The sequence below is a fragment of the Entelurus aequoreus genome, linkage group LG28 (assembly GCF_033978785.1).
Source record: "Entelurus aequoreus isolate RoL-2023_Sb linkage group LG28, RoL_Eaeq_v1.1, whole genome shotgun sequence".
Lineage (NCBI taxonomy): Eukaryota > Metazoa > Chordata > Actinopteri > Syngnathiformes > Syngnathidae > Entelurus > Entelurus aequoreus.
In genome coordinates, this window is record NC_084758.1 from 19705318 (window position 1) to 19731830 (window position 26513).

Genomic DNA, 26513 nt, shown 5'->3' on the forward strand with positions numbered 1-26513 from the left:
TTAAAAAAACTACCAAAATATATTGTTGAATAAAAAATAATCACATTTCAAAATTCATTATAAAACCCTATAAATATAAAATTATAAAAATATTTATAAATATCAAATTACAGTAAATTAGAAATACTTAAAAAAAAAAAAAATCACATCCATTTATTACATGCACATTGATATTAAAATAATACATATTACATATTTATTTAAAAAAAAACATAAAGGCAATTTAAATGTGATGAAAATACACTTTATAAAGAAATGTCTGTTTTATCAATAAACTCCCAGCTAGGTATTTTTCATCGTAAAATAACAAATACATAGATTCAAAAAACTACCAAAATATATTATTGAATAAAAAAAACCACATTTCAAAATTCACTACAAAACCTTATAAATATTAAATCATAAAAATATTTATAAATATCAAATTACAGTAAATTAGAAATACTTAACAAAAAAATCACATCCATTTATTACATGCACATTGATATTAAAATAATACATATTACATATTTATTAAAAATTAAATATAAAGGCAATTTAAATGTGATGAAAATACACTTTATAAAGAAATGTCTGTGTTTTGTCAATAAACTCCCAGCTAGGTATTTTTGATTATAAAATAACAAATACATAGATTAAAAAAACTACCAAAATATATTATTGAATACAAAATAATCACATTTCAAAATTCATTGTAAAACCCTATAAATATTAAATTATAAAAATATTTATAAATATCAAATTATAGTAAATTAGAAATACTTTAAAAAAAATCACATCCATTTATTACATGCACATTGATATTAAAATAATACATATAACATATTTATTAAAAATAAAATATAAAGGCAATTTAAATGTGATGAAAATACACACTTTATAAAGAAATACTGTGTTTTGTCAATAAACTCCCAGCTAGGTATTTTTGATTGTAAAATAACAAATACATAGATTAAAAAAACTACCAAAATATATTGAGTAAAAAAAAAATCACATTTCAAAATTCACTATAAAACCCTATAAATATTAAATTATAAAAATATTTATAAATATCAAATTATAGTAAATTAGAAATACTTTTAAAAAATCACATCCATTTATTACATGCACATTGATATTAAGATAATACATATTACATATTTATTAAAAATAAAATATGAAGGCAATTTAAATGTGATGAAAATACACTTTATAAAGAAATACTGTTTTGTCAATAAACTCCCAGCTAGGTATTTTGGATCGTAAAATAACAAATAAATAGATTCAAAAAACTACCAAAATATATTATTGAATAAAAAATAATCACATTTCAAAATTCATTGTAAAACCCTATAAATATTAAATTATAAAAATATTTATAAATATCAAATTACAATAAATTAGAAAAACTTTTTTTTTTTAAATCACATCCATTTATTACATGCACATTGATATTAAAATAATACATATTACATATTTATTTAAAAAAAAACATAAAGGCAATTTAAATGTGATGAAAATACACTTTATAAAGAAATGTCTGTCGCTACCAAAATATATTATTGAGTAAAAAATAATCACATTTCAAAATTCACTATAAAACCCTATAAATATTAAATTATAAAAATATTTATAAATATAAAATTATAGTAAATTAGAAATACTTAACAAAAAAATCACATCCATTTATTACATGCACATTGATATTAAAATAATACATATTACATATTTATTAAAAATAAAATATAAAGGCAATTTTAATGTGATGAAAACACACACTTTATAAAGAAATGTCTGTGTTTTGTCAATAAACTCCCAGCTAGGTATTTTTGATCATAAAATAACAAATACATAGATTAAAAAAACTACCAAAATATATTATTGAATTAAAAAAAAAATCACATTTCAAAATTCACTATAAAACCCTATAAATATTAAATTATAAAAATATTTATAAATATCAAATTATAGTAAATTAGAAATACTTAAAGAAAATCACATCCATTTATTACATGCACATTGATATTAAAATAATACATATTACATATTTATTAAAAATAAAATATAAAGGCAATTTAAATGTGATGAAAATACACACTTTATAAAGAAATACTGTGTTTTGTCAATAAACTCCCAGCTAAGTATTTTTGATTGTAAAATAACAAATACATAGATTAAAAAAACTACCAAAATATATTATTGAGTAAAAAATAATCACATTTCAAAATTCACTATAAAACCCTATAAATATTAAATTATAAAAATATTTATAAATATCAAATTATAGTAAATTAGAAATACTTTAAAAAAATCACATCCATTTATTACATGCACATTGATATTAAAATAATACATATTACATATTTATTAAAAATAAAATATAAAGGCAATTTAAATGTGATGAAAATACACTTTATAAAGAAATAGGGTTTTGTCAATAAACTCCCAGCTAGGTATTTTTGATCGTAAAATAACAAATACACAGATTAAAAAAACTACCAAAATATATTATTGAATAAAAAATAATCACATTTCAAAATTCACTATAAAACCCTATAAATATTAAATTATAAAAATATTTATAAATATCAAATTATAGTAAATTAGAAATACTTTTAAAAAATCACATCCATTTATTACATGCACATTGATATTAAAATAATACATATTTCCTATTCATTAAAAATAAAACATAAAGGCAATTTAAATGTGATGAAAATACACACTTTATAAAGAAATACTGTGTTTTGTCAATAAACTCCTAGCTAGGTATTTTGGATCGTAAAATAACAAATACATACATTAAAAAACTACCAAAATATATTATTGGATAAAAAATAATCACATTTCAAAATTCATTATAAAACCCTATAAATATTAAATTATAAAAATATTTATAAATATCAAATTACAGTAAATTATAATGTACTTTTGCCAAAATCCCATCCATTTATTACATGAATATTGATACTAAAATAAGAATGTATAAACGAAAATATTATAGAAAAAAAATGTTGTAAAAAAAAAAACAATGAAAAAACACACAATCAATTAAAATATTGTAATAATTATTAAAGATGTTTAAATAAATGTGTAAAATATAAAATTAAAATATTTAAAAAAATATATAAAAACAACCGGTCATTGCAGAAAAATAATTAGTATTAAGTAATAGTATGTTTAACTTACATAAATACAATGTAAAAATAAGAATGAAGTGAAATACTTAATTACATTTGATCATCAAAGGTTATTATTAATATTATTAATATTATTAATATTAACGCCATGACGCCACTTATTTTTCTACGTCTGAGATCCGTTTAGTCGGCTTGCTCTTCACGCCAACCCCCCCCCCCCCCCCCCCGTCCCTGGGATATACAAGGTGTCTGTCAGCGGGGTGGCCATTGAGGGAGGGGGCCCCAACAAAACCGCCACTTAGCCGAGTGCCGGGCGAGCACAAAGAGCCTAGGTCAGAGGTCACCTGGTAGGCAGGAGCGCCCCACACTCTTTGTCTCACGCTTTTTTATTTTTTTAATCGTCTTTCTCTCTTGGAATTTTTTACCATCTCTCACCCCCTCCTCTCTCTTTTTTTCAGGTTTTCTGGGCTCATTGTCTGAACGGCCTCTTCCACTCCGTCATCCTCTTCTGGTTCCCTCTTCAGGCCTTCCAGCACGGTGAGGCAGCAACACCCGCTTTGTCTTCATCAGCACTTCCCGCACACACGCGTCCGCCGCTGAAGGAGCATGTCTCGTCACGCGTGTTAGCGTCCTGTCTCATGTTTTTGAGCAATACGAGGTCCCGCAGTTGTGTGCAGCCTTAACGCTGCAACTGCCACACTCTAAAAGTGCCTTTTTAGGAACAGCACGCCATTTTTTATGTGTCTGGAGCTTTGATGCCAGCTGTGTTTATGTGCCGCCTCCAAGCGCTACTGTGCAGTAGTTTCACTTTTTACACATACTGGATGAATTTTTGCCTCATTCCTGTGAGAATCCTGCGTGTGTCTGAAGCATTAAGGAGTGTGAGTTGGTTAACATTAAGGAGTGGGACAGGAGGACACAAATGTTAGCATCATTAGCATAGTTACATGAGCGACAATGCTAACATTACACCCACATTTTAACAGCAACGTGATCTTCTGACTTTTTGTCACATTTCTCGTTAAACTTTATCTGACGTTACGACTTTTTGTCACATCAATTTACAATATTTCTCGTTAAAGTATCTTACATTATGACTTTTTGTTGCATAAAGTTACAACATTTCTCGTTAAACTATCTGACGTTCCGACTTTTTGTCACATGAATTTACATTTCTTGTTAAACTTTATCTGACTTTACGACTTTTTGTCACATCCATTTAAATTTGTCGTTAAACTTAACTGAAGTTACGACATTTTGTCACATAGATTTACATTTCTCGTTAAACTTTATCTACCGTTATGACTTTTTGTTACACAAATTTACATTTCTCGTTAAACTATCTTACATTACGACTTTTTGTCACATAGATTTACATTTCTCGTTAAACTTTATCTAACGTTACGACTTTTTGTCACATAAATTTACATTTCTCGTTAAACTATCTTACATTACGACTTCTTGTCACATAAAGTTACAACATTTCTCGTTAAACTATCTGACGTAACGACTTTTTGTCACAGAAATTTACATTTCTCTTAAAATTTATCTGACGTTACGACTTTTATTCACATAAATTTACATTTCTCGTTAACCTATCTTACATTACGACTTTTTGTCACATAAATTTACGTTTCTCGTTAAACTATCATACATTACGACTTTTTGTCACAAAGTTACAATAATTCTCGTTAAACAAACTATCTGATGTAACGACTTTTTGTCACAGAAATTTACAATTGTCGTAAAATTTATCTGACGTTTCGACTTTTTAGCACATAAATTTAAATTTCTTGTTAAACTTTATCTGACGTTATGACTTTTTGTCGCATAAATTTACATTTCTCTTTAAACTATCTGACATTAAAACTTTTTGTCACATTAAATTACAACATTTCTCGTTAAACTATCTTACATTACATCTTTTTGTCACATAAAGTTACAACATTTCTCGTGACACAAACTATCTGACGTTTCGACTTTTAGTCACATACATTTACATTTCTCGTTAAACAATCTGACGTTACAACTTTTAGTCACATAAATTTACATTTCTCGTTAAACTTTATCTGACTATGACTTTTTGTCACATAAATTTACAAAATTTCTCGTTAAACAAACTTTATCTGACATTACGACTTTTAGTCACATAAATTTACATTTCTCGTTAAACTTTGTGACGTTACGACTTTTTGCCATATAAATTTACAATATTTCTTGTTAAACTATCTTACATTAAACCTTTTTGTCACATTAAATTACAACATTTCTCGTTAAACTATCTTACATTACAACTTTTTGTCACATAAAGTTACAACATTTCTCGTGACACAAACTATCTGACGTTTCGACTTTTAGTCACATACATTTACATTTCTCGTTAAACAATCTGACGTTACAACTTTTAGTCACATAAATTTACATTTCTCGTTAAACTTTATCTGACTATGACTTTTTGTCACATAAATTTACAAAATTTCTCGTTAGACAAACTTTATCTGACATTACGACTTTTAGTCACATAAATTTACATTTCTCGTTAAACTTTGTGACGTTACGACTTTTTGCCATATAAATTTACAATATTTCTTGTTAAACTATCTTACACTACGACTTTTTGTCACAGAGTTACAACATTTATCGTTAAAATATCTGCCGTTACGACTTTTTGTCACATAAATTTACATTTCTCATTAATTTTTATCTGACATTACGACTTTTTGTCACATAAATGTACAACATTTTTCGTTAAACTTTATCTTACATTACGACTTTTTGTCACATGTTGTCAAATGTTACAACAGTTCTCGTTAAACAAACTTTCTGATGTTAAGACTTTTTGTCAGAGAAATGTACAACGTTTCTCGTTAAACTTGATCTGACGTTACGACTTTTTGTCACAGGAATTTACAATATTTCTCGTTAAACTATCTTACATTAAGACTTTTTGTCACATAAAGTTACAAGATTTTGCGTTAAACAAACTATCTGACGTTACGACTTTTTGTCACATAAATTTACATTTCTCGTTAAACTTTAACTGACGTTACGACTTTTTGTCACATAAATTTACAACATTTCTCGTTAAACTTGATATGACGTTACGACTTTTTGTCATATAAATTTACATTTCTCGTTAAACTTTACCTGACGTTACGACTTTTTGTCACATAAATTTACAACATTTGTTTTATTTTTTTAATTAATTTTGGTCAAAGGGGGCACATTTCAATTTCTCACACACACTTGTTATTACATATGTTGGCCAGAGGGGGAGCACTTTTAAAACCGACACACATTCAATTTGAAAAATCCCTCCTTTTTGGCACCACCCTCATTTTGATAGATTTCACCACCAGGGGTGCAAATGAGTTTTTGATTTTTTGTTTGTTTGTAATGTGCTTATGGCCGATGACAAACGAGTCACGGACCACAGATGTAGCAGAAGTACAACTCTACCTTTCGGCGCCGAGAGAATTGCAATCTTTCGGAGTCCTGGGCTGTGGACCACACAAGCACCGGCCCGCTGCCTGACACAAAGGAACTGTGATTGACAGCTCCTCAGCCAAGCCTCAGTGCACTTCAGACAGGAGGAGGGCCGCAAAGGGACACCTGCCTCCTCCCAGTTTGGAATGACAATACATCCAAAACATCTATTTTGGAAAATTGTTTGTGGGAACATTGCTGGATCCTCACTTCCTGTTTGTCCTCCTGTCCCAATACTTTTGCACAGCATTCAAACAGCAAAAGTTCACCTCCTAACATTCTTGCAATGTTTTTACAGATACAGTGTTTGGCAATGGAAGAACCCCCGACTATCTGCTTTTAGGAAACATGGTTTACACCGTAAGTACACACTGCATACTAGTTCCATATACTGCACACTAGTACCATATACTGCACACTAGTACCATATACTGCATACTAGTACCATATACTGCATACTAGTACCGTATACTGCACACTAGTACCGTATACTGCACACTAGTACCGTATACTGCACACTAGTACCATATACTGCACACTAGTACCATATACTGCACACTAGTACCATATACTGCACACTAGTACCGTATTCTGCACACCAGTACCGTATACTGCACACCAGTACCGTATACTGTATACTAGTACCATATACTGCACACTAGTACCATATACTGCATGCTAGTACCATATACTGCATACTAGTACCATATACTGCACACTAGTACCATATACTGCATACTAGTACCATATACTGCACACTAGTACCATATACTGCACACTAGTACCATATACTGCACACTAGTACCGTATACTGCATACTAGTGCCGTATACTGCATACTAGTGCCGTATACTGCACACTAGTGCCGTATACTGCACACTAGTAACGTATACTGCACACTAGTACCGTATACTGCACACTAGTACCGTATACTGCATACTAGTACCATATACTGCACACTAGTAACGTATACTGCACACTAGTACCGTATACTGCACACTAGTACCGTATACTGCACACTAGTACCGTATACTGCACACTAGTACCATATACTGCACACTAGTACCATATACTGCACACTAGTACCATATACTGCACACTAGTACCATATACTGCACACTAGTACCATATACTGTATACTAGTACCATATACTGCACACCAGTACCGTATACTGCACACCAGTACCGTATACTGTATACTAGTACCGTATACTGCATACTAGTACCATAAACTGCACACTAGTACCATATACTGCACACTAGTACCATAAACTGCACACTAGTACCATATACTGCACACTAGTACCATATACTGCACACTAGTACCGTATACTGTACACTAGTACCGTATACTGCACACTAGTACCATATACTGCACACTAGTACCATATACTGCACACTAGTACCATATACTGCACACTAGTACCGTATACTGTATACTAGTACCATATACTGCATACTAGTACCATATACTGCACACTAGTACCATATACTGCACACTAGTACCATATACTGCACACTAGTACCGTATACTATATACTAGTACCATATACTGCACACTAGTACCATATACTGCACACTAGTACCATATACTGTATACTAGTACCATATACTGCACACCAGTACCGTATACTGTATACTAGTACCGTATACTGCACACTAGTACCATATACTGCACACTAGTACCATATACTGCACACTAGTACCGTATACTATATACTAGGACCATATACTGCACACTAGTACCATATACTGTATACTAGTACCATATACTGCACACCAGTACCGTATACTGTATACTAGTACCGTATACTGCACACTAGTACCATATACTGCACACTAGTACCATATACTGCACACTAGTACCGTATACTATATACTAGTACCATATACTGCACACTAGTACCATATACTGCACACTAGTACCATATACTGTATACTAGTACCATATACTGCACACCAGTACCGTATACTGCACACCAGTACCGTATACTGTATACTAGTACCGTATACTGCATACTAGTACCATATACTGCACACTAGTACCATAAACTGCACACTAGTACCATATACTGCACACTAGTACCATAAACTGCACACTAGTACCATATACTGCACACTAGTACCGTATACTGTATACTAGTACCGTATACTGCACACTAGTACCATATACTGCATACTAGTACCATATACTGCACACTAGTACCATATACTGCACACAAGTACCATATACTGCATACTAGTACCATATACTGCACACCAGTACCATATACTGCATACCAGTACGATATACTGCACACAAGTACCATATACTGCATACTAGTACCATATACTGCATACTAGTACCATATACTGCACACTAGTACCGTATACTGCACACTAGTACCATATACTGCATACTAGTACCATATACTGCACACCAGTACCATATACTGCATACCAGTACGATATACTGCACACTAGTACCGTATACTGCACACTAGTACTATATACTGCATACCAGTACGATATACTGCACACAAGTACCATATACTGCATACTAGTACCATATACTGCACACCAGTACCATATACTGCATACCAGTACGATATACTGCACACAAGTACCATATACTGCACACAAGTACCATATACTGCATACTAGTACCATATACTGCACACTAGTACCATATACTGCATACTAGTACCATATGCTGCTTAATACACGTGATACATGTTGATTGCATGGTCTTGTTGTGTCCTGCACAGTTTGTGGTCATCACAGTCTGCCTTAAAGCCGGCCTGGAAACGTCCTCCTGGACTATGGTAAGTGTTCATGACGCACAAATATGACATTTACCGCATTTTCCGGACCATAGGGCGCACCGGATTATAAGGCGCACTGCCGATGAATGGCCTATTTTTGATCTTTTTTCATATATAAGGCGCACCGGATTATAGGGTGCATTAAAGGAGTCATATTTTTGTATTTTTTTTCTAAATGTAAAACACTTCCTTGGGGTCTACATAACATGTAATGGTGGTTCTTTGGTCAAAATGTTGCATGGATGATGTTTTGCAGATCATCTTCAAGCCGCTTTCTGTTTCGGATACGCCGTTTTGTGGGCGGTCTTATTTACGTGGCTCACCTTCGGCAGCATCGTCTCCCCGTCATCTTTGTTGTAGCGGTGTAGCGTGCAAAGACGGGAGTGGAAGAAGTGTCAAAAGATGGAGCTAACTGTTTTAATGACATTCAGACTTTACTTCAATCAATAACGGTGCAGTACCTCCTCATCCAGAAACAACAAGGCCCATGAAAAACCATCCGATCGGAACTCTCTAATAACTAAAGTTCCTTGGGTGAATAATGTACACTCACTACACCGGTATGTTTTAGCGCTTTCATGGCGAGTTTACTGACAGATATAAGTAAGAACTTTATACTACTTTATTTTAGAAATGGCAACAGCGGAGGATGAATGTCACATAACAAGAAGAAGCTTATCGACGACAGCTATATGATAAGGGTGACCAGTAGATGGCAGTCAAACATAAGAGATACATGTAGACTGCAATATGATGGTAATATGACTCAAGTTAACAACACCAACATTTTATATGTTCCATTGAAAATATAGAACATTACACACGGCGCTCAAAAATCTATCAAAATGTTTTGGTACGACTTTGGTAAGCTATGAAGCCACACCGCTTGATGCATTGTTGGCGCATTAAAGGCCTACTGAAATGATTTTTTTTTATTTAAACGGGAATAGCAGATCCATTCTATGTGTCATACTTGATCATTTCGCGATATTGCCATATTTTTGCTGAAAGGATTTAGTAGAGAAAATCGACGATAAAGTTCGCAACTTTTGCTCGCTGATAAAAAAAAGCCTTGCCTGTACCGGAAGTAGCGTGACGTCACAGGAGCTAGGATTCCTCACAATTCCCCATTGTTTACAATGGAGCGAGAGAGATTCGGACCGAGAAAGTGATGATTACCCCATTAATTTGAGCGAGGATGAAAGATTCGTAGATGAGGAACGTTACAGTGAAGGACTTGAGAGGCAGTGATGGACGTATCTTTTTTCGCTCTGACCGTAACTTAGGTACAAGCTGGCTCATTGGATTCCACACTCTCTCCTTTTTCTATTGTGGATCACGGATTTATATTTTAAACCACCTCGGATACTATATCCTCTTGAAAATGAGAGTCGAGAACGCGAAATGGACATTCACAGTGCCTTTTATCTCCACGACAATACATCGGCGAAATGCTTTAGCTACGAGCTAACGTGATAGCATCGTGCTTTAACTGCATATAGAAACAAAAGAAATAAACCCCTGACTGGAAGGATAGATAGAAAATCAACAATACTATTAAACCGTGGACATGTAAATACACGGTTAATGCTTTCCAGGCTGGCGAAGGTTAACAATGCTGTGCTAACGACGCCATTGAAGCTAACTTAGCAACTTAGCAACGGGACGTCACAGAGCTATGCTAAAAACATTAGCTCTCCACCTACGCCAGCCAGCCCTCATCTACTCATCAACACCCGTGCTCACCTGCGTTCCAGCGATCGGCAGAAGGACGAAGGACTTCACCCGATGCGTTTGGCGGCCCGGAGACGTAGGAAGTCAAGGTGAGGTCGGCGGCTAGCGCGGCTAGCGCTCCAACAAAGTCCTCCTGGTTGTATTGCTGTAGTCCGCTGCTAATACACCGATCCCACCTACAACTGTCTTCTTTGCAGCCTTCATTGTTCATTAAACAAATTGCAAAAGATGTCCAGAATACTGTGGAATTATTAAATGAAAACAGAGCTTTTTGTATAGGATTCTACGGGGTACCATAACTTCCGTTACTCTGACTTCGTCGCGCGCATACGTCATCATACCGTGACGTTTCAGCCGGATATTTCCCGGGAAGTTTTAAATGTCACTTTATAAGTTAACCCGGCCGTATTTGCATGTGTTGCAATGTTAAGATTTCATCATTGATATATAAACTATCAGACTGCGTGGTCGGTAGTAGTGGGTTTCAGTAGGCCTTTAAACATACAAGTATTATTATGGTGTGTGTATAAGGTAAGACATATTATCTAGCGTTTTGTTTCGCAATATTATGCAAAAGCAACTTTTCTTACCTTTTGGTACCTGCTGCTCTGTATTTGGGATCTGCATAAGTCCTGAAAATGTGTGTGAGTCCGCCTTTGTAGTTGATAATCTTCTTCTTTTTCTCTATCTTCTTATGTGACATTCATCCTCTGCTGTTGCCATTTCTAATATAAAGTAGTGTAAAGTTCTTACTTATATCTGTCAGTAAACTCGCCATGAAAGCGCTAAAACATACCGGTGTAGTGACTTTACATTATTCAAGGAACTTTAGTTATTAGAGAGTTCCAGTTGGACGTTTTTTCATGGGACACATTTCCTGCCTTGTTGTTGCACTAGTGAGCCACAACGCATCCGGAAGCGACTGTCAGAAAGCGGCTTGAAGATGATCTGTAAAACATCATCTATGCAACATTTGGACCAAAGAACCACCATTACATGTTATGTAGACCACAAGGAAGTGTTTTACATTTAGAAAAAAATAATAATAATATGACCCCTTTAATGCGCCCTATGATCCGATGCGTCTTATATATGAAAATAAACCTGACTAGACCCGCTCATCGGCAGCGTGCTTTATAATCCGGTGCGCCCTATGGTACGGAAAATACGTTATATATATTGTGTGTATATATATATATATATATATATATATATATATATATATATATATATATATATATATATATATAGTCAAGGTTTGAGTGGTTTATCCGTTATACAGTGTAGAGCGGAATAAATGTTAGGTCAGGAAAAAACACTGAGGCTATTTCATCCCTACAAGCCTGTTGCGCAAGTTTCCCTGCCCTTCAGGGGATTTTATTAAAAAAAATAATAATAATTTTATTGGTAACACTTTAGTATGGGGAACATATGAACCATTAATTAGTTGCTTATTAACATGCAAATTCGCAACATATGGGCTGTTAATTAGTCATTATTAGGCACTTATTAAGTACTTATTAATGCCTTATTCTGCATGGCCTTTTTTATACAACCAGTAAGCCATTAACTAAGAGTCTTCCCTAACCCCAACCCTAACCCTATGTTAATAAGCAACTAATTGGGACAAGCATTAGAAAATGGATGGATGGATGGATGTTCCTCATACTAAAGTGTTACCATTTTATTTTAGAAAATCCCCTGAAGAGCAGGGAAACCTGCGAAACAGGCTTGTAGGGATGAAATTGCATCTGTGTTTTTTCCTGACCTATATATATATATATATATATATATATATATATATATATATATATATATATATATATATATATATATATATATATATATATATATATATATATTTTTTTTTATTATTATTTTTATTTTTTTTAAATTATTATTATAATTTTTTTAATTTATTTATTTATTTATTTTTATATATATAATATATATATATATATATATATATATATATATATATATATATATATATATATATATATATATATATATATATATATATATATATATATATAGAGAGAGAGAGAGAGAGAGAGAGAGAAATATATTTATTTCTATAAAATTTCTTTGTTTTTTAAGAAGAATATTATTTAAAAAACATAGAAAAAAGGATAAAGTTGGAAATTCAGGAGAAAATAAAGCTGTACTGTATTTTTCGGACTATAAGTCGCTCCGGAGTATAAGTCGCACCGGCCGAAAATGCATAATAAAGAAGGAAAAAAAACATATATAAGTCGCACTGGAGTATAAGTCACATTTTTTGGGGAAATGTATTTGATAAAAGCCAACACCAAGAATAGACATTTGAAAGGCAATTCAAAATAAATAAAGAATAGTGAACAACAGGCTGAATAAGTGTACGTTATATGAGGCATAAATAACCAACTGACAACGTGCCTGGTATGTTAACGTAACATATTATGGTAAGAGTCATTCAAATAACTATAACATATAGAACATGCTATACGTTTACCAAACAATCTGTCACTCCTAATCGCTAAATCCCATGAAATCTTATACGTCTAGTCTCTTACGTGAATGAGCTAAATAATATTATTTGATATTTTACGCTAATGTGTTAATAATTTCACACATAAGTCGATCCTGAGTATAAGTCGCGCCCCCGGCCAAACTATGAAAAAAACTGCGACTTATAATCCGAAAAATACGGGAATTAGACCAAAATGTCATAATATGATGAGAAAACGAGACTAAAACACTAGTATTAGGAATAAAAATATGTTTGTACTTTCCAGTTTAGTCCTAATATTCTACGTTGACGCTTGCTTGTGTTTGCAGTTCAGTCACGTGGCCATCTGGGGCAGCATTGGACTGTGGGTGGTGTTCTTCATCATCTACTCCTCCTTGTGGCCCCTCATCCCTCTCGCGCCCGACATGTCCGGCGAGGTAAGCACCGCCGCGTACGACCTGCGTTGCGTCAGCGCTCCTCCGTAAGGAGAACCAGAGGCTGGGGGACCTGTCAGACCTCCGGCTTGTGTTGCATAATAGCTTAATTGGTCCAATTAGGCGGCTGTTTGTGTTGCGGCGGCCTCGCCGGGTGTGAGCATGTGCAGGTGACGTCGAGGCTGGTAGGAAAACAAAGCGAGGCGAGTTGTGGAGCTTGGCTGCGACGGTCATGTCGCAGGAAGCAGTTGACCCTGAAACTGCTGTTGCTTTTTGTGTCGCTCGGCTCTGATGCAACTGTCAAGTCCACAAGTGATGTTTGCCAGCACCCTTGATGTTTTATATCCTTTAGTTTAGTAGTAATACTGCCACATTGTTTTACTTTTTACAACTCTTTCCAATTTATAATAATATCATGTCATGTAGTATAATATCACAATATGTTTTCCTTCCTTTATTTTTGTAAAATTCAGACCTAATGGTCATTATTAGGACTTTATCTCATAAAATTACGACTTTTTAAAATAATAATATGGCTTTTTTATTTTCCCCTTTGTATGTTACAAGTTTATTTGTGTAACAATCCAATTTTTTTCTCCTCTTTTTCATAAAATTCTGACTTTACTATTTTTATTTCTCATATAAGGACTTTTATCGCGTACTATTACAACTGCTTTCTCCTAAAACTAATTTAATTTAATTTTTTGACTTACTCTTCATTCTGCCTTTGAATATTTCAGGCATATCTTTTGAAAACGTCATATTTTATTCATGCAAAAATTACAAGTGTATTTTTGTAAAGTTGGTCATTTGGGCATAATATTACAACTTTTTTCCTCGTAATTTTACAGCTTTTTCAAAATTATTCCCGGGCGCGGCCACCGCTGCTGCTCACTGCTCCCCTCACCTCCCAGGGTGTGATCAAGGGTGATGGGTCAAATGCAGAGAATAATTTCGCCCACACCTAGTGTGTGTGTGACAATCATTGGTACTTTAACTTAACATTTGTCATATAAAATTCTGACTTTTATCACAATAATGCCAATTTTTGTTGTTGTTCTTGTAAAATAGTGACCTTGAGTAAAATGATGACTTTTGTCATAATTTTGCCAAGTAAAATGCCGATTATTATTATAATATTGCCAAAATTGTAACTTTTTTTTAAATTAAAACTGTGACTTTTGGTGAGTAAAATTACGACTCTTTTCATAAAATTGCCAAAATGTTAAGCTTTTCTTGTGAAATTGCGACTGTTGAGTAAAATTCCAACTTTTATCTTAAAATTGCACACATGTTCAGTTTTTCTTGTAAAATTTTGACTTGCGTTGAGTAAAATTACGACTTTTATTACTGCCAAAAAAATGTTTTCTCCTCATGCAAGTTTATTTGCATAAAATTCTGACTTTACTATTTTTATTTCTCACATTAGGACTTTTATCGCGTACTATTACAACTGCTTTCTCCTAAAATTAATTTTATTTAATTTTTATGATTTACTCTTTATTCTGCCTTTGAATATTTCAGGCATATCTTTTGAAAACATATTTAATTTACATATTCATTCAAAATTACGAATGCATTTTTGTAAAGTTGGCCATTTGGGCATAATATTACACCTTTTTTCCTCGTAATTTTACAGCTTTTTTCCCTCATATTATGGTTCTTATCTTTTCCCCCTTTTGTATATAACAAATGTATTTTTTTAATAATTCCAACTCTACATTCGTAATATTACAACTTTTTTTCTCATAAAAATTCAACTTTTTTCTCATTATGAAATTGTACCCCTCATGCTAACAGAATTTTATTTTCATAAAATTACAACTTTGTTTTCATTGGATTCCGACTTTTTTTTATATGTTTTTATATATTTCAAACTTTTGTCTCAAACTTTTGTCTTTGGTCCGGAGGATACGACGTCCACAGTTTCCAAAAACAATTTGAAATGTGGACTCGTCAGACCACAGAACACTTTTCCACTTTGCGTCAGTCCATCTTGGATGAGCTCGGGCCCAGCAAAGCCGGCTGCGTTTCTGGGTGTTGTTGATAAAAGGCTTTCGCTTTGCATAGTAGAGTTTTAACTTGCACTTACAGATGTAGCGACAAACTGTAGTTACTGACAGTGGTTTTCTGAAGTGTTCCTGAGCCCGTGTGGTGATATCCTTTACACACTGATGTCGCTTTTTGATGCAGTACTGCCTGAGGGATCCAAGGTCATGGACATTCAATGTTACGTGCAGTGATTTCTCCAGATTCTCCGAATCTTTTGTTGATATTACGGACCGTAGATGGTGAAATCCCTAAATTCCTTGCCATAGCTCGTTGAGCTTTTGAGCTGTTCGATCATTTGCTCACACATTTGTTGACAAAGTGGTGACCCTCGCCCCATCCTTGTTTGTGAATGACTGAGCATTTCATGGAAGCGGCTTTTATACCCAACCATGGCACCCACCTGTTCCCAATTTGCCTGTTCACATGTTCGATGTTCCAAATAAGTGTTTGACGAGCATTCCTCAACTTTCTCAGTCTTTTTTGCCACTTGTGCCAGCTTTTTTGAAACATGTTGCGGGCATCAAATTCCAAATGAGCTAATGTTGTAAATACTAATCTTTATATATCTAGAAAGGGTTGTCCTAAAGAGGTAGGCATTTTTCAGAGGTCTCAAGACGGTAAGAAATACAAGAGTGTGTGTGTATGTGTGTGTGTGTGTGTGTGTGTGTGTGTGTGTGTGTGTGTGTGTGTGTGTGTGTGTGTGTGTGTGTGTGTGTGTGTGTGTGTGTGTGTGTGTGTGTGTGTGTGTGTGTGTGTTGCTTTCATCCCCTCCCTGCAGCGAACACACTCACGTCGTCCTGTGGCTCGCTGGTAACCTTACACACCGTAAGACTCCTTGTCTCCTCACTCCTCAGTACATCATCAAACAAGGACACTTCTCTTCCCTCTCTCTCTCTCTCTCTCGCTCGCTCTCTCGCTTTCTTTGTGTGAAACCTGAAACTGCATCAAGAGAAGCTTCTGTGAAGACGCAGGGTCATGGTAAAGACCTGACGCCACTCAAGTACATGATATCACATGGCATATTATTGTATACGCGCTATCTAATGCCCCTCCCACGCAGTTTTTGGCCGCTTTTGTCGACATCAAATTTGGGGCCCAAAGCAAGGATATAAAAAAAAAAAAAAATCACATTCCAGTAGTTTTTGTTGAGATTGTCTTCCCCAGTGTCACTTAGCAGTGTGAAATGTCTAGTTGCACAGCATTACAACGTGCACACAGTGACTTCCTGTTCAGTGCTAAGTCAGCGTCAAATTAAAAGCATGTCATTATTAACTCGGATGCTACCACAAAATGTTATCGTTTTTGCTTATTTAGATTTGGGCATGTACAAAGTGTTATTGGTATTGCGAACCCCAAAACCGGTGAAGTTGGCACGTTGTGTAAATGGTAAATAAAAACAAAATACAATGATTTGCAAATCATTTTCAACTTATATTCAATTGAATAGACTGCAAAGACAAGATATTTAACGTAAGAACTGGAAAACTTTATTTTTTGCAAATATTAGCTCATTTGGAATTTGATGCCTGCAAGATGTTTCAAAAAAGCTGGCACAGGTGGCAAAAAAGACTGAGAAAGTTGAGGAATACACTTATTTGGGACATCCCACAGGTGAACAGGCTAATTGGGAACAGGTGGGTGCCATGATTGGGTGTAAAAGCAGCTTCCATGAAATGCTCAGTCATTCACAAACAAGGATGGGGCGAGGGTCACCGCTTTGTCAACAAATGCGTGAGCAAATCGTTGAACAGTTTAAGAACAACATTTCTCAACCAGCTATTGCAAGGAATTTAGGGATTTCACCATCTACGCTCCGTAATATCATCAAAAGGTTCAGAGAATCTGGAGAAATCACTGCACGTAAGCGATGATATTACGGACCTTCGATCCCTCAGGCGGTACTGCATTAAAAAGCAACATCAGTGTGTAAAGGATATCACCACATGTCAGTAGCTACTGTCAGTAGCTACAGTTTGTCGCTACATCTGTAAGTGCAAGTTAAAACTCTACTATGCAAAGCCAAAGCCATTTATCAACAACACCCAGAAACGCTGCCGGCTTCGCTGGGCCTGAGCTCATCTACGAACCCCGTTTCCATATGAGTTGGGAAATTGTGTTAGATGTAAATATAAACGGAATACAATGATTTGCAAATCCTTTTCAACCCATATTCAATTGAATGCACTACAAAGACAAGATATTTGATGTTCAAACTCATAAACTTTATTTTTTTTTGCAAATAATAATTAACTTAGAATTTGATGCCAGCAACACGTGACAAAGAAGTTGGGAAAGGTGGCAATAAATACTGATAAAGTTGAGGAATGCTCATCAAACACTTATTTGGGACATCCCACAGGTGAACAGGCAAATTGGGAACAGGTGGGTGCCATGATTGGGTATAGAAGTAGATTCCATGAAATGCTCAGTCATTCACAAACAAGGATGGGGCGAGGGTCACCACTTTGTCAACAAATGCGTGAGCAAATTGTCGAAAAGTTTAAGAACAACATTTCTCAACCAGCTATTGCAAGGAATTTAGGGATTTCACCATCTACGGTCCGTAATATCATCAAAAGGTTCAGAGAATCTAGATAAATCACTGCACGTAAGCAGCTAAGCCCGTGACCTTCGATCCCTCAGGCGGTACTGCATCAAAAAGCAACATCGGTGTGTAAAGGATATCACCACATGGGCTCAGGAACACTTCTAGAAAACCACTGTCAGTAGCTACAGTTGGTCGCTACATCTGTAAGTGCAAGTTAAAACTCTACTATTCAAAGCCAAAGCCATTTATCAACAACACCCAGAAACGCCGCCGGCTTCGCTGGGCCCGAGCTCATCTAAGATGGACTGATGCAAAGTGGAAAAGTGTTCTGTAGTCTGATGGGCCCGTTTGTGTGCATACTAATGTCTCCCTTCAATGTCTTAAACGTGTTCTTTTATCTAATTGGGAACCGGTGGGTGCCATGATTGGGTATAAAAGTAGCTTCCATGAAATGCTAAGTCATTCACAAACAAGGATGGGGCGAGGGTCACCACTTTGTCAACAAATGGATGAGCAAATTGTCGAAAAGTTTAAGAACATTTCTCAACCAGCTATTGCAAGGAATTTAGGAATTTCACCATCTATGGTCTGTAATATTTTTTATTTTATTTTTTTATTTATTTTTTAATTAATGTCACACACACTAGATGTGGTGAAATTTGTCCTCTGCATTTGACCCATCCCCTTGGGGAGCAGTGGGCAGCAGCGGTGCCGCGCCCGGGAATCATTTTTGGTGATTTAACCCCCAACTCCAACCCTTTGTTGCATCAAAAGGTTCAGAGAATCTAGATAAATCACTGCACGTAAGCGATGATATTACGGACCTTCGATCCCTCAGGCGGTACTGCACTAAAAAGCGACATCGGTGTGTAAAGGATATCACCACATGGGCTCAGGAACACTTCTAGAAAACCACTGTCAGTAGCTACAGTTGGTTGCTACATCTGTAAGTGCAAGTTAAAACTCTACTATGCAAAGCCAAAGCAACAACACCCAGAAACGTGGAAAAGAAAGAAGTAACAAATGAGCTAATATTTGCAAAAAATAACAAACTTTTCCAGTTGGAACATTAAATATCTTGTCTTTGCAGTCTATTCAATTGAATATAAGTTGAAAAGGATTCGCCAATCATTGTATTCTGTTTTTATTTACCATTTACACAACGTGCCAACTTCACTGGTTTTGGGGTTTGTACATATAAAACTTAATTTAGGCCAAAAATATGTAAAAAAAAAAAATGTCTCTCCTCCCTAAAAAAAAAAATCTGCAATGTAGTGACGCCGCAGTCTTTGAAGCGCGATGTGGCGAAGGACAACTTTCTGTATTACGGGTTATTCCTGATTTGTGTGGCAAGCGTCAACACCACACTGTACGCCGCCTGCTCTTCTCCAAACACTGTAAATCACAGCGCGGACTTCCAAATGTTTGACTAGAAGGTTTGTTGGAAGACAGGCGGCGTGGACAGACGAGCCCGGCGAGAAAGTCTTGTTTGTTTTCCCCCGTCGGATCTCTTTTGTGGCGTTTATTGGCAGGTTTGTCCGCGCTGATGTTGATGTAGGGGCCGGGCCTTGTCGACCAGGCTGTCAGAGCCGTGCTGAAAAGGAGAAGGAGCTTTTGTTTTCACTTCGTCTTTCTCCAAAGAATATCTCTTTTATTTGCTGGTTTGGTTGTTCATCATCGCCGTTGTTAAAGTTAATGTTGCGGAAGATTTGACCTTACTGTACTGCGATTGAAGCCACTGTACACCAGTTTTAACAACACTCAGTAAACGTTTGGGAACTGAGGAGATGAATTTTTGAAGCTTTTCAGGTGGAATTCTTTCCCATTCTTGCTTGATGTACAGCTTAAGTTGTTCAACAGTCCGGGGGTCTCCGTTATCATATTTTAGGCTTCATAATGCGCCACACATTTTCATTGGGAGACAGGTCTGGACTACAGGCAGGCCAGTCTAGTACCCGCACTCTCTTACTATGAAGCCACGCTGTTGTAACACGTGGCTTGGCATTGTCTTGCTGAAATAAGCAGGGGCGTCCATGATTACGTTGTTTGGATGGCAACATATGTTGCTCCAAAACCTGTATGTACCTTTCAGCATTAATGGCGCCTTCACAGATGTGTAAGTTACCCATGCCTTGGGCACTAATACACCCCCATACCATCACAGATGCTGGCTTTTCAACTTTGCGCCTATAACGGGGGTCGGCAACCCGCGGCTCTAGAGCCGCATGCAGCTCTTTAGCGCCGCCCTAGTGGCTCTCTGGAGATTTTTCAAAAATGTATGAAGAATGGAAAAAGATGAGGGGAAAAAAATCTATTTTTTTGTTTAGTATGGTTTCTGTAGGAGGACAAACATGACACTAATTGTTATAAATCACACTGCTTATATTAAACATGCTTCACTGATTCGAGTATTTGGCGAGCGCCGTTTTGTCCTACTAATTTTGGCGGTCCTTGAACTCACCGTATAGTTTGTTTACATGTATAACTTTCTCCGACTTTCTAGGACGTGTTTTATGCCACTTTTTTTCTGTCTCATTTTGTCCACCACACTTTTAACGTTGTGCATGAATGCACAAAGGTGAGTTTTGTTGATGTTATTGACTTGTGTGGAGTGCTAATCAGACATATTTGGTCACTGCATGACTGCAAGCTAATCGATGCTAACATGCTATTTAGGCTAGCGATATGTACATATTGCATCATTATGCCTCATTTGTAGCTATATTTGAGCTCATTTAGTTTCCTTTAAGTCCTCTTAATTAAATGTATATCCCATGACACATGTAATATGGCTTTTAATTTTTTGCGGCTCCAGACAGATTTGTTTTTGTATTTTTGGTCCAATATGGCTCTTTCAACATTTTGGGTTGCCGACCCCTGGCCTATAACAATCCGGATAGTTTTTTTTCTTCTTTGTTCCGGAGGACACGACGTCCACAGATTCCAAAAACAATTTGAAATGTGGACCACAGAACACTTTTCCACTTTGTATTAGTCCATCTTAGATGAGCTCGGGCCCAGCGGGTGTTGTTGATAAATAGCTTTGGCTTTGCATAGCAGAGGTTTAACTTGCACTTACAGATGTAGCGACAAACTGTAGTTACTGAAAGTGTTCCTGAGCCCATGTGGTGATATCCTTTACACACTGATGACACTTTTTGATGCAGTACCGCCTGAGGGATCAAAGGTCTCGGGCATTCAATGTCTATTCCCCTTACGTGCAGTGATTTATCCAGATTCTTTGAACCTTTTGATGATATTACGGACCGTAGATGGTGAAATGTGGTGACCCTCGCCCCATCCTTGTTTGTGGAATGACTGAGCATTTTATAGAAGCTGCTTTTATACCCAATCATGGCACCCACCTGTTCCCTATTAACCTGTGGGATGTTCCAAATAAGTGTTTGATGAGCATTCCTCAACTTTCTCAGTCTTTTTTGCCACGTGTGCCAGCTTTTTTGAAACATGTTGCAGGAATCAAGTTCCAAAATGAGTTAATATTTGCAAAAAATAAAGTTTTCCCATGAGGTGGCGACTTGTCCAGGGTGTACGCCGCCTTCCGCCCGAATGCAGCTGAGATAGGCTCCAGCACGCCCCGCCACCCACGATATCCGTATTTGTGTCTTCCTAAGGATTTTAACCATAACCCATAGGAGGCGCCACCAATGTTATTTACAGTGACGTAGAAAAACTAGTTGTTAATAAATGACCATGTGGTCAAAGTACATTTCCTTTACACGTTCTCATGCACTCTAAATCAAATCTTATTTTAGAAAATCTTTCCAACTTCAAATACAAAACCCCAAAACCAGTGAAGTTGGCACACTGTGTAAATTGTAAATAAAAACAAAATACAATGATTTGCTGATGCCTGCAACCTGTTTCAAAAAAGCTGGCACCAGTGGCAAAAAAGACTGAGAAAGTTGAGGAATGCTCATCAAACACTTATTTGGAACATCCCACAGGTGAACAGGCTAATTGGGAACAGGTGGGTGCCATGATTGGGTATAAAAGCAGCTTCCATGAAATGCTCAGTCATTCACAAACAAGGATGGGGCGAGGGTCACCACTTTGTCAACAAATGCGTGAGCAAATTGTCCAACAGTTTAAGAACAACATTTCTCAACGAGTTATTGCAAGGAATTTAGGGAGCGTGTTCCTGAGCCCATGTGGTGATATCCTTTACACACAGTACCGCCTGAGGGATCCAAGGTCTGTAATATCATCAAAAGGTTCAGAGAATCTGGAGAAATCACTGCACGTAAGCGATGATATTACAGACCTTGGATCCCTCAGGCGGTACTGTGTGTAAAGGATATCACCACATGGGCTCAGGAACACTTCAGAAAACCACTGTCAGTAACTACAGTTGGTCGCTACATCTGTAAGTGCAAGTTAAAACTCTACTATGCAAAGCCAAAGCCATTTATCAACAACACCCAGAAACGCCGCCGGCTTCGCTAGGCCCCGAGCTCATCTAAGATGGACTGATGCAAAGTGTAAAAGTGTTCTGTGGTCTGACGAGTCCACACTTCAAATTGTTTTTGTAAACTGTGGACGTCGTGTCCTCCGGACCAAAGAGGAAAAGAACCATCCGGACTGTTATAGGCGCAAAGTTGAAAAGCCAGCATGTGTGATGGTATGGGGGTGTATTAGTGCCCAAGACATGGGTAACTTACACATCTGTGAAGGCACCATTAATGCTGAAAGGTACATACAGGTTTTGGAGCAACATATGTTGCCATCCAAGCAACGTTATCATGGACGCCCCTGCTTATTTCAGCAAGACAATGCCAGGCCATGTGTTACAACAGCGTGGCTTTATAGTAAAAGAGTGCGGGTACTAGACTGGCCTGCCTGTAGTCCAGACCTGTCTCCCATTGAAAACGTGTGGCGCATTATGAAGCCTAAAATACCACAACGGAGACCCCCGGACTGTTGAACATCTTAAGCTGTACATCAAGCAAGAATGGGAAAGAATTCCACCTGAAAAGCTTCAAAAATGTGTCTCCTCAGTTCCCAAACGTTTACTAAATGTTGTTAAAAGGAAAGGCAATGTAACACAGTGGTAAAAATGCCCCCGTGCCAACTTTTTTGCAACATGTTGCTGCCATTAAATTCTAAAAAAAAAATGAAGTTTGTCAGTTGGAACATTAAATATCTTGTCTTTGCAGTCTATCCAATTGAATATAAGTTGAAAAGGATTAGCAAATCATTGTATTCTGTTTTTATTTACAAATTACACAACGTGCCAACTTCACTGCTTTTGGGTTCTGTAGCGCCCTTGCCATGATTACAACGTTCACGTTAGATAAATGTGAAGAATACCCTGCATGGAACGTGTTGTCACAGTTTCAGGCCTGAGAAGGAGCTGCTCCAGGTGAAAGACGCATCCTCAATCCTTCGCAGGTACTTCCTCCACCCGGGAGGCCTGCGGGGGGTTGCAGTGCAGACAAAAGCATGGTATCATTTAGTCACGGCAGATTAGGGCTCCATCTCCCTCAGCGTTTCCACAACACGGCTGTTTGTTTTGGCTCGTCTTTGTCATGCATGCTTCTCATTAAGGGCCACTGAAGAGGATGATGAAGGCTGCCTGTTATCAGGTGTTCCTTGCTTGGAAGGCCTCTTCTTCTTATCTGATAGGCTGCTAAGATCTGTACCCTCTTACAATGACCTGTGTGTGTGTGTGTGTGTGTGTGTGTGTGTGTGTGTGTGTGTGTGTGTGTGTGTGTGTGTGTGTGTGTGTGTGTGTGTGTGTGTGTGTGTGTGTGTGTGTGTGTGTGTGTGTGTGTGTGTGTGTGTGTGTGTGTGTGTGTGTGTGTGTGTGTGTGTGTGTGAGTTTGTGCGTACGTGGTGTATGTAAGAGTGTTTCAGTAGTGTTTCAGTAGTGTTTATAAGAGCATTTCAGTAGTGTATGTAAGAGCATTTCAGTAGTGTTTATAAGAGCATTTCAGTAGTGTATGTAAGAGCATTTCAGTAGTGTTTGTAAGAGCGTTTCAGTAGTGTTTATAAGAGCGTTTCAGTAGTGTATGTAAGAGCATTTCAGTAGTGTGTGTGCATGCGTGCGTGTTGTATGTAAGAGTGTTTCAGTAGTGTATGTAAGAGTGTTTCAGTAGTGTTGATAAGAGTGTTTCAGTAGGGTTTATAAGAGCATTTCAGTAGTGTACGTAAGAGCATTTCAGTAGTGTTTATAAGAGCGTTTCAGTAGTGTTTATAAGAGTGTTTCAATACTGTATGTAGGAGCATTTCAGTAGTGTTTATAAGAGCATTTCAGTAGTGTTTATAAGAGTATTTCAGTAGTGTTTATAAGAGCATTTCAGTAGTGTATGTAAGAGCATTTCAGTAGTGTTTATAAGAGTGTTTCAGTAGTGTATGTAAGAGCATTTCAGTAGTGTGTATAAGTGTTTCAGTAGGGTGTGTGAGAGAAAAACATTTCAGTTGTTTGTAAGAGCGTTTCAGTAGTGTTCATAAGAGCATTTCAGTAGTGTATGTAAGAGCATTTCAGTAGTGTTTGTGTGTGTGTGTGTGTGCGTGTGAGTGTGTGTGTGTGTGTGTGAGTTTGTGCGTGCGTGGTGTATGTAAGAGTGTTTCAGTAGTGTTTATAAGAGCATTTCAGTAGTGTATGTAAGAGCATTTCAGTAGTGTTTATAAGAGCATTTCAGTAGTGTATGTAAGAGCATTTCAGTAGTGTATGTAAGAGCATTTCAGTAGTGTTTGTAAGAGCGTTTCAGTAGTGTTTATAAGAGCGTTTCAGTAGTGTATGTAAGAGCATTTCAGTAGTGTGTGTGCATGCGTGCGTGTTGTATGTAAGAGTGTTTCAGTAGTGTATGTAAGAGTGTTTCAGTAGTGTTTATAAGAGTGTTTCAGTAGGGTTTATAAGAGCATTTCAGTAGTGTACGTAAGAGCATTTCAGTAGTGTTTATAAGAGCGTTTCAGTAGTGTTTATAAGAGTGTTTCAATACTGTATGTAGGAGCATTTCAGTAGTGTTTATAAGAGCATTTCAGTAGTGTTTATAAGAGTATTTCAGTAGTGTTTATAAGAGCATTTCAGTAGTGTATGTAAGAGCATTTCAGTAGTGTTTATAAGAGTGTTTCAGTAGTGTATGTAAGAGCATTTCAGTAGTGTGTATAAGTGTTTCAGTAGGGTGTGTGAGAGAAAAACATTTCAGTTGTTTGTGAGAGCATTTCAGTAGTGTATGTAAGAGTGTTTCAGTAGTGTATGTAAGAGCATTTCAGTAGTGTTTATAAGAGTGTTTCAATAGTGTATGTAAGAGCATTTCAGTAGTGTTTATAAGAGCATTTCAGTAGTGTTCATAAGAGCGTTTCAGTAGTGTTTATAAGAGCATTTCAGTAGTGTATGTAAGAGCATTTCAGTAGTGTTTATAAGACTGTTTCAGTAGTGTATGTAAGAGTGTTTCAGTAGTGTTTATAAGAGTTTCAGTAGTGTATGTAAGAGCATTTCAGTAGTGTTTATAAGAGTGTTTCAGTAGTGTATGTAAGAGCATTTCAGTTGTGTTTATAAGAGCATTTCAGTAGTGTTTATAAGAGTATTTCAGTAGTGTTTATAAGAGCATTTCAGTAGTGTATGTAAGAGCATTTCAGTAGTGTTTATAAGAGTGTTTCAGTAGTGTATGTAAGAGCATTTCAGTAGTGTGTATAAGTGTTTCAGTAGGGTGTGTGAGAGAAAAACATTTCAGTTGTTTGTAAGAGCGTTTCAGTAGTGTTCATAAGAGCATTTCAGTAGTGTATGTAAGAGCATTTCAGTAGTGTTTGTGTGTGTGTGTGTGTGCGTGTGAGTGTGTGTGTGTGTGTGTGAGTTTGTGCGTGCGTGGTGTATGTAAGAGTG

At 36.3% G+C, this 26513-nt stretch overlaps 1 protein-coding gene across 5 annotated transcripts in view; it reads left to right on the top strand.

Moving 5' to 3' along the window:
* Positions 1 to 26513, top strand: part of LOC133645013 (phospholipid-transporting ATPase IA-like) — a 427043-nt gene that overhangs the window by 368513 nt on the left and 32017 nt on the right. For 4 of the 5 annotated variants that reach the window (XM_062039795.1, XM_062039796.1, XM_062039799.1 and 1 more), the window contains 4 exons: positions 3578 to 3656; positions 6904 to 6965; positions 9352 to 9408; positions 13963 to 14070. In XM_062039795.1, the coding sequence (XP_061895779.1) occupies positions 3578 to 3656; positions 6904 to 6965; positions 9352 to 9408; positions 13963 to 14070 (306 nt within the window). Of the gene's footprint in view, positions 1 to 3577; positions 3657 to 6903; positions 6966 to 9351; positions 9409 to 9664; positions 9884 to 13962; positions 14071 to 26513 lie in introns of those variants that run through there. The other variant, XM_062039797.1, reaches the window with a different exon arrangement.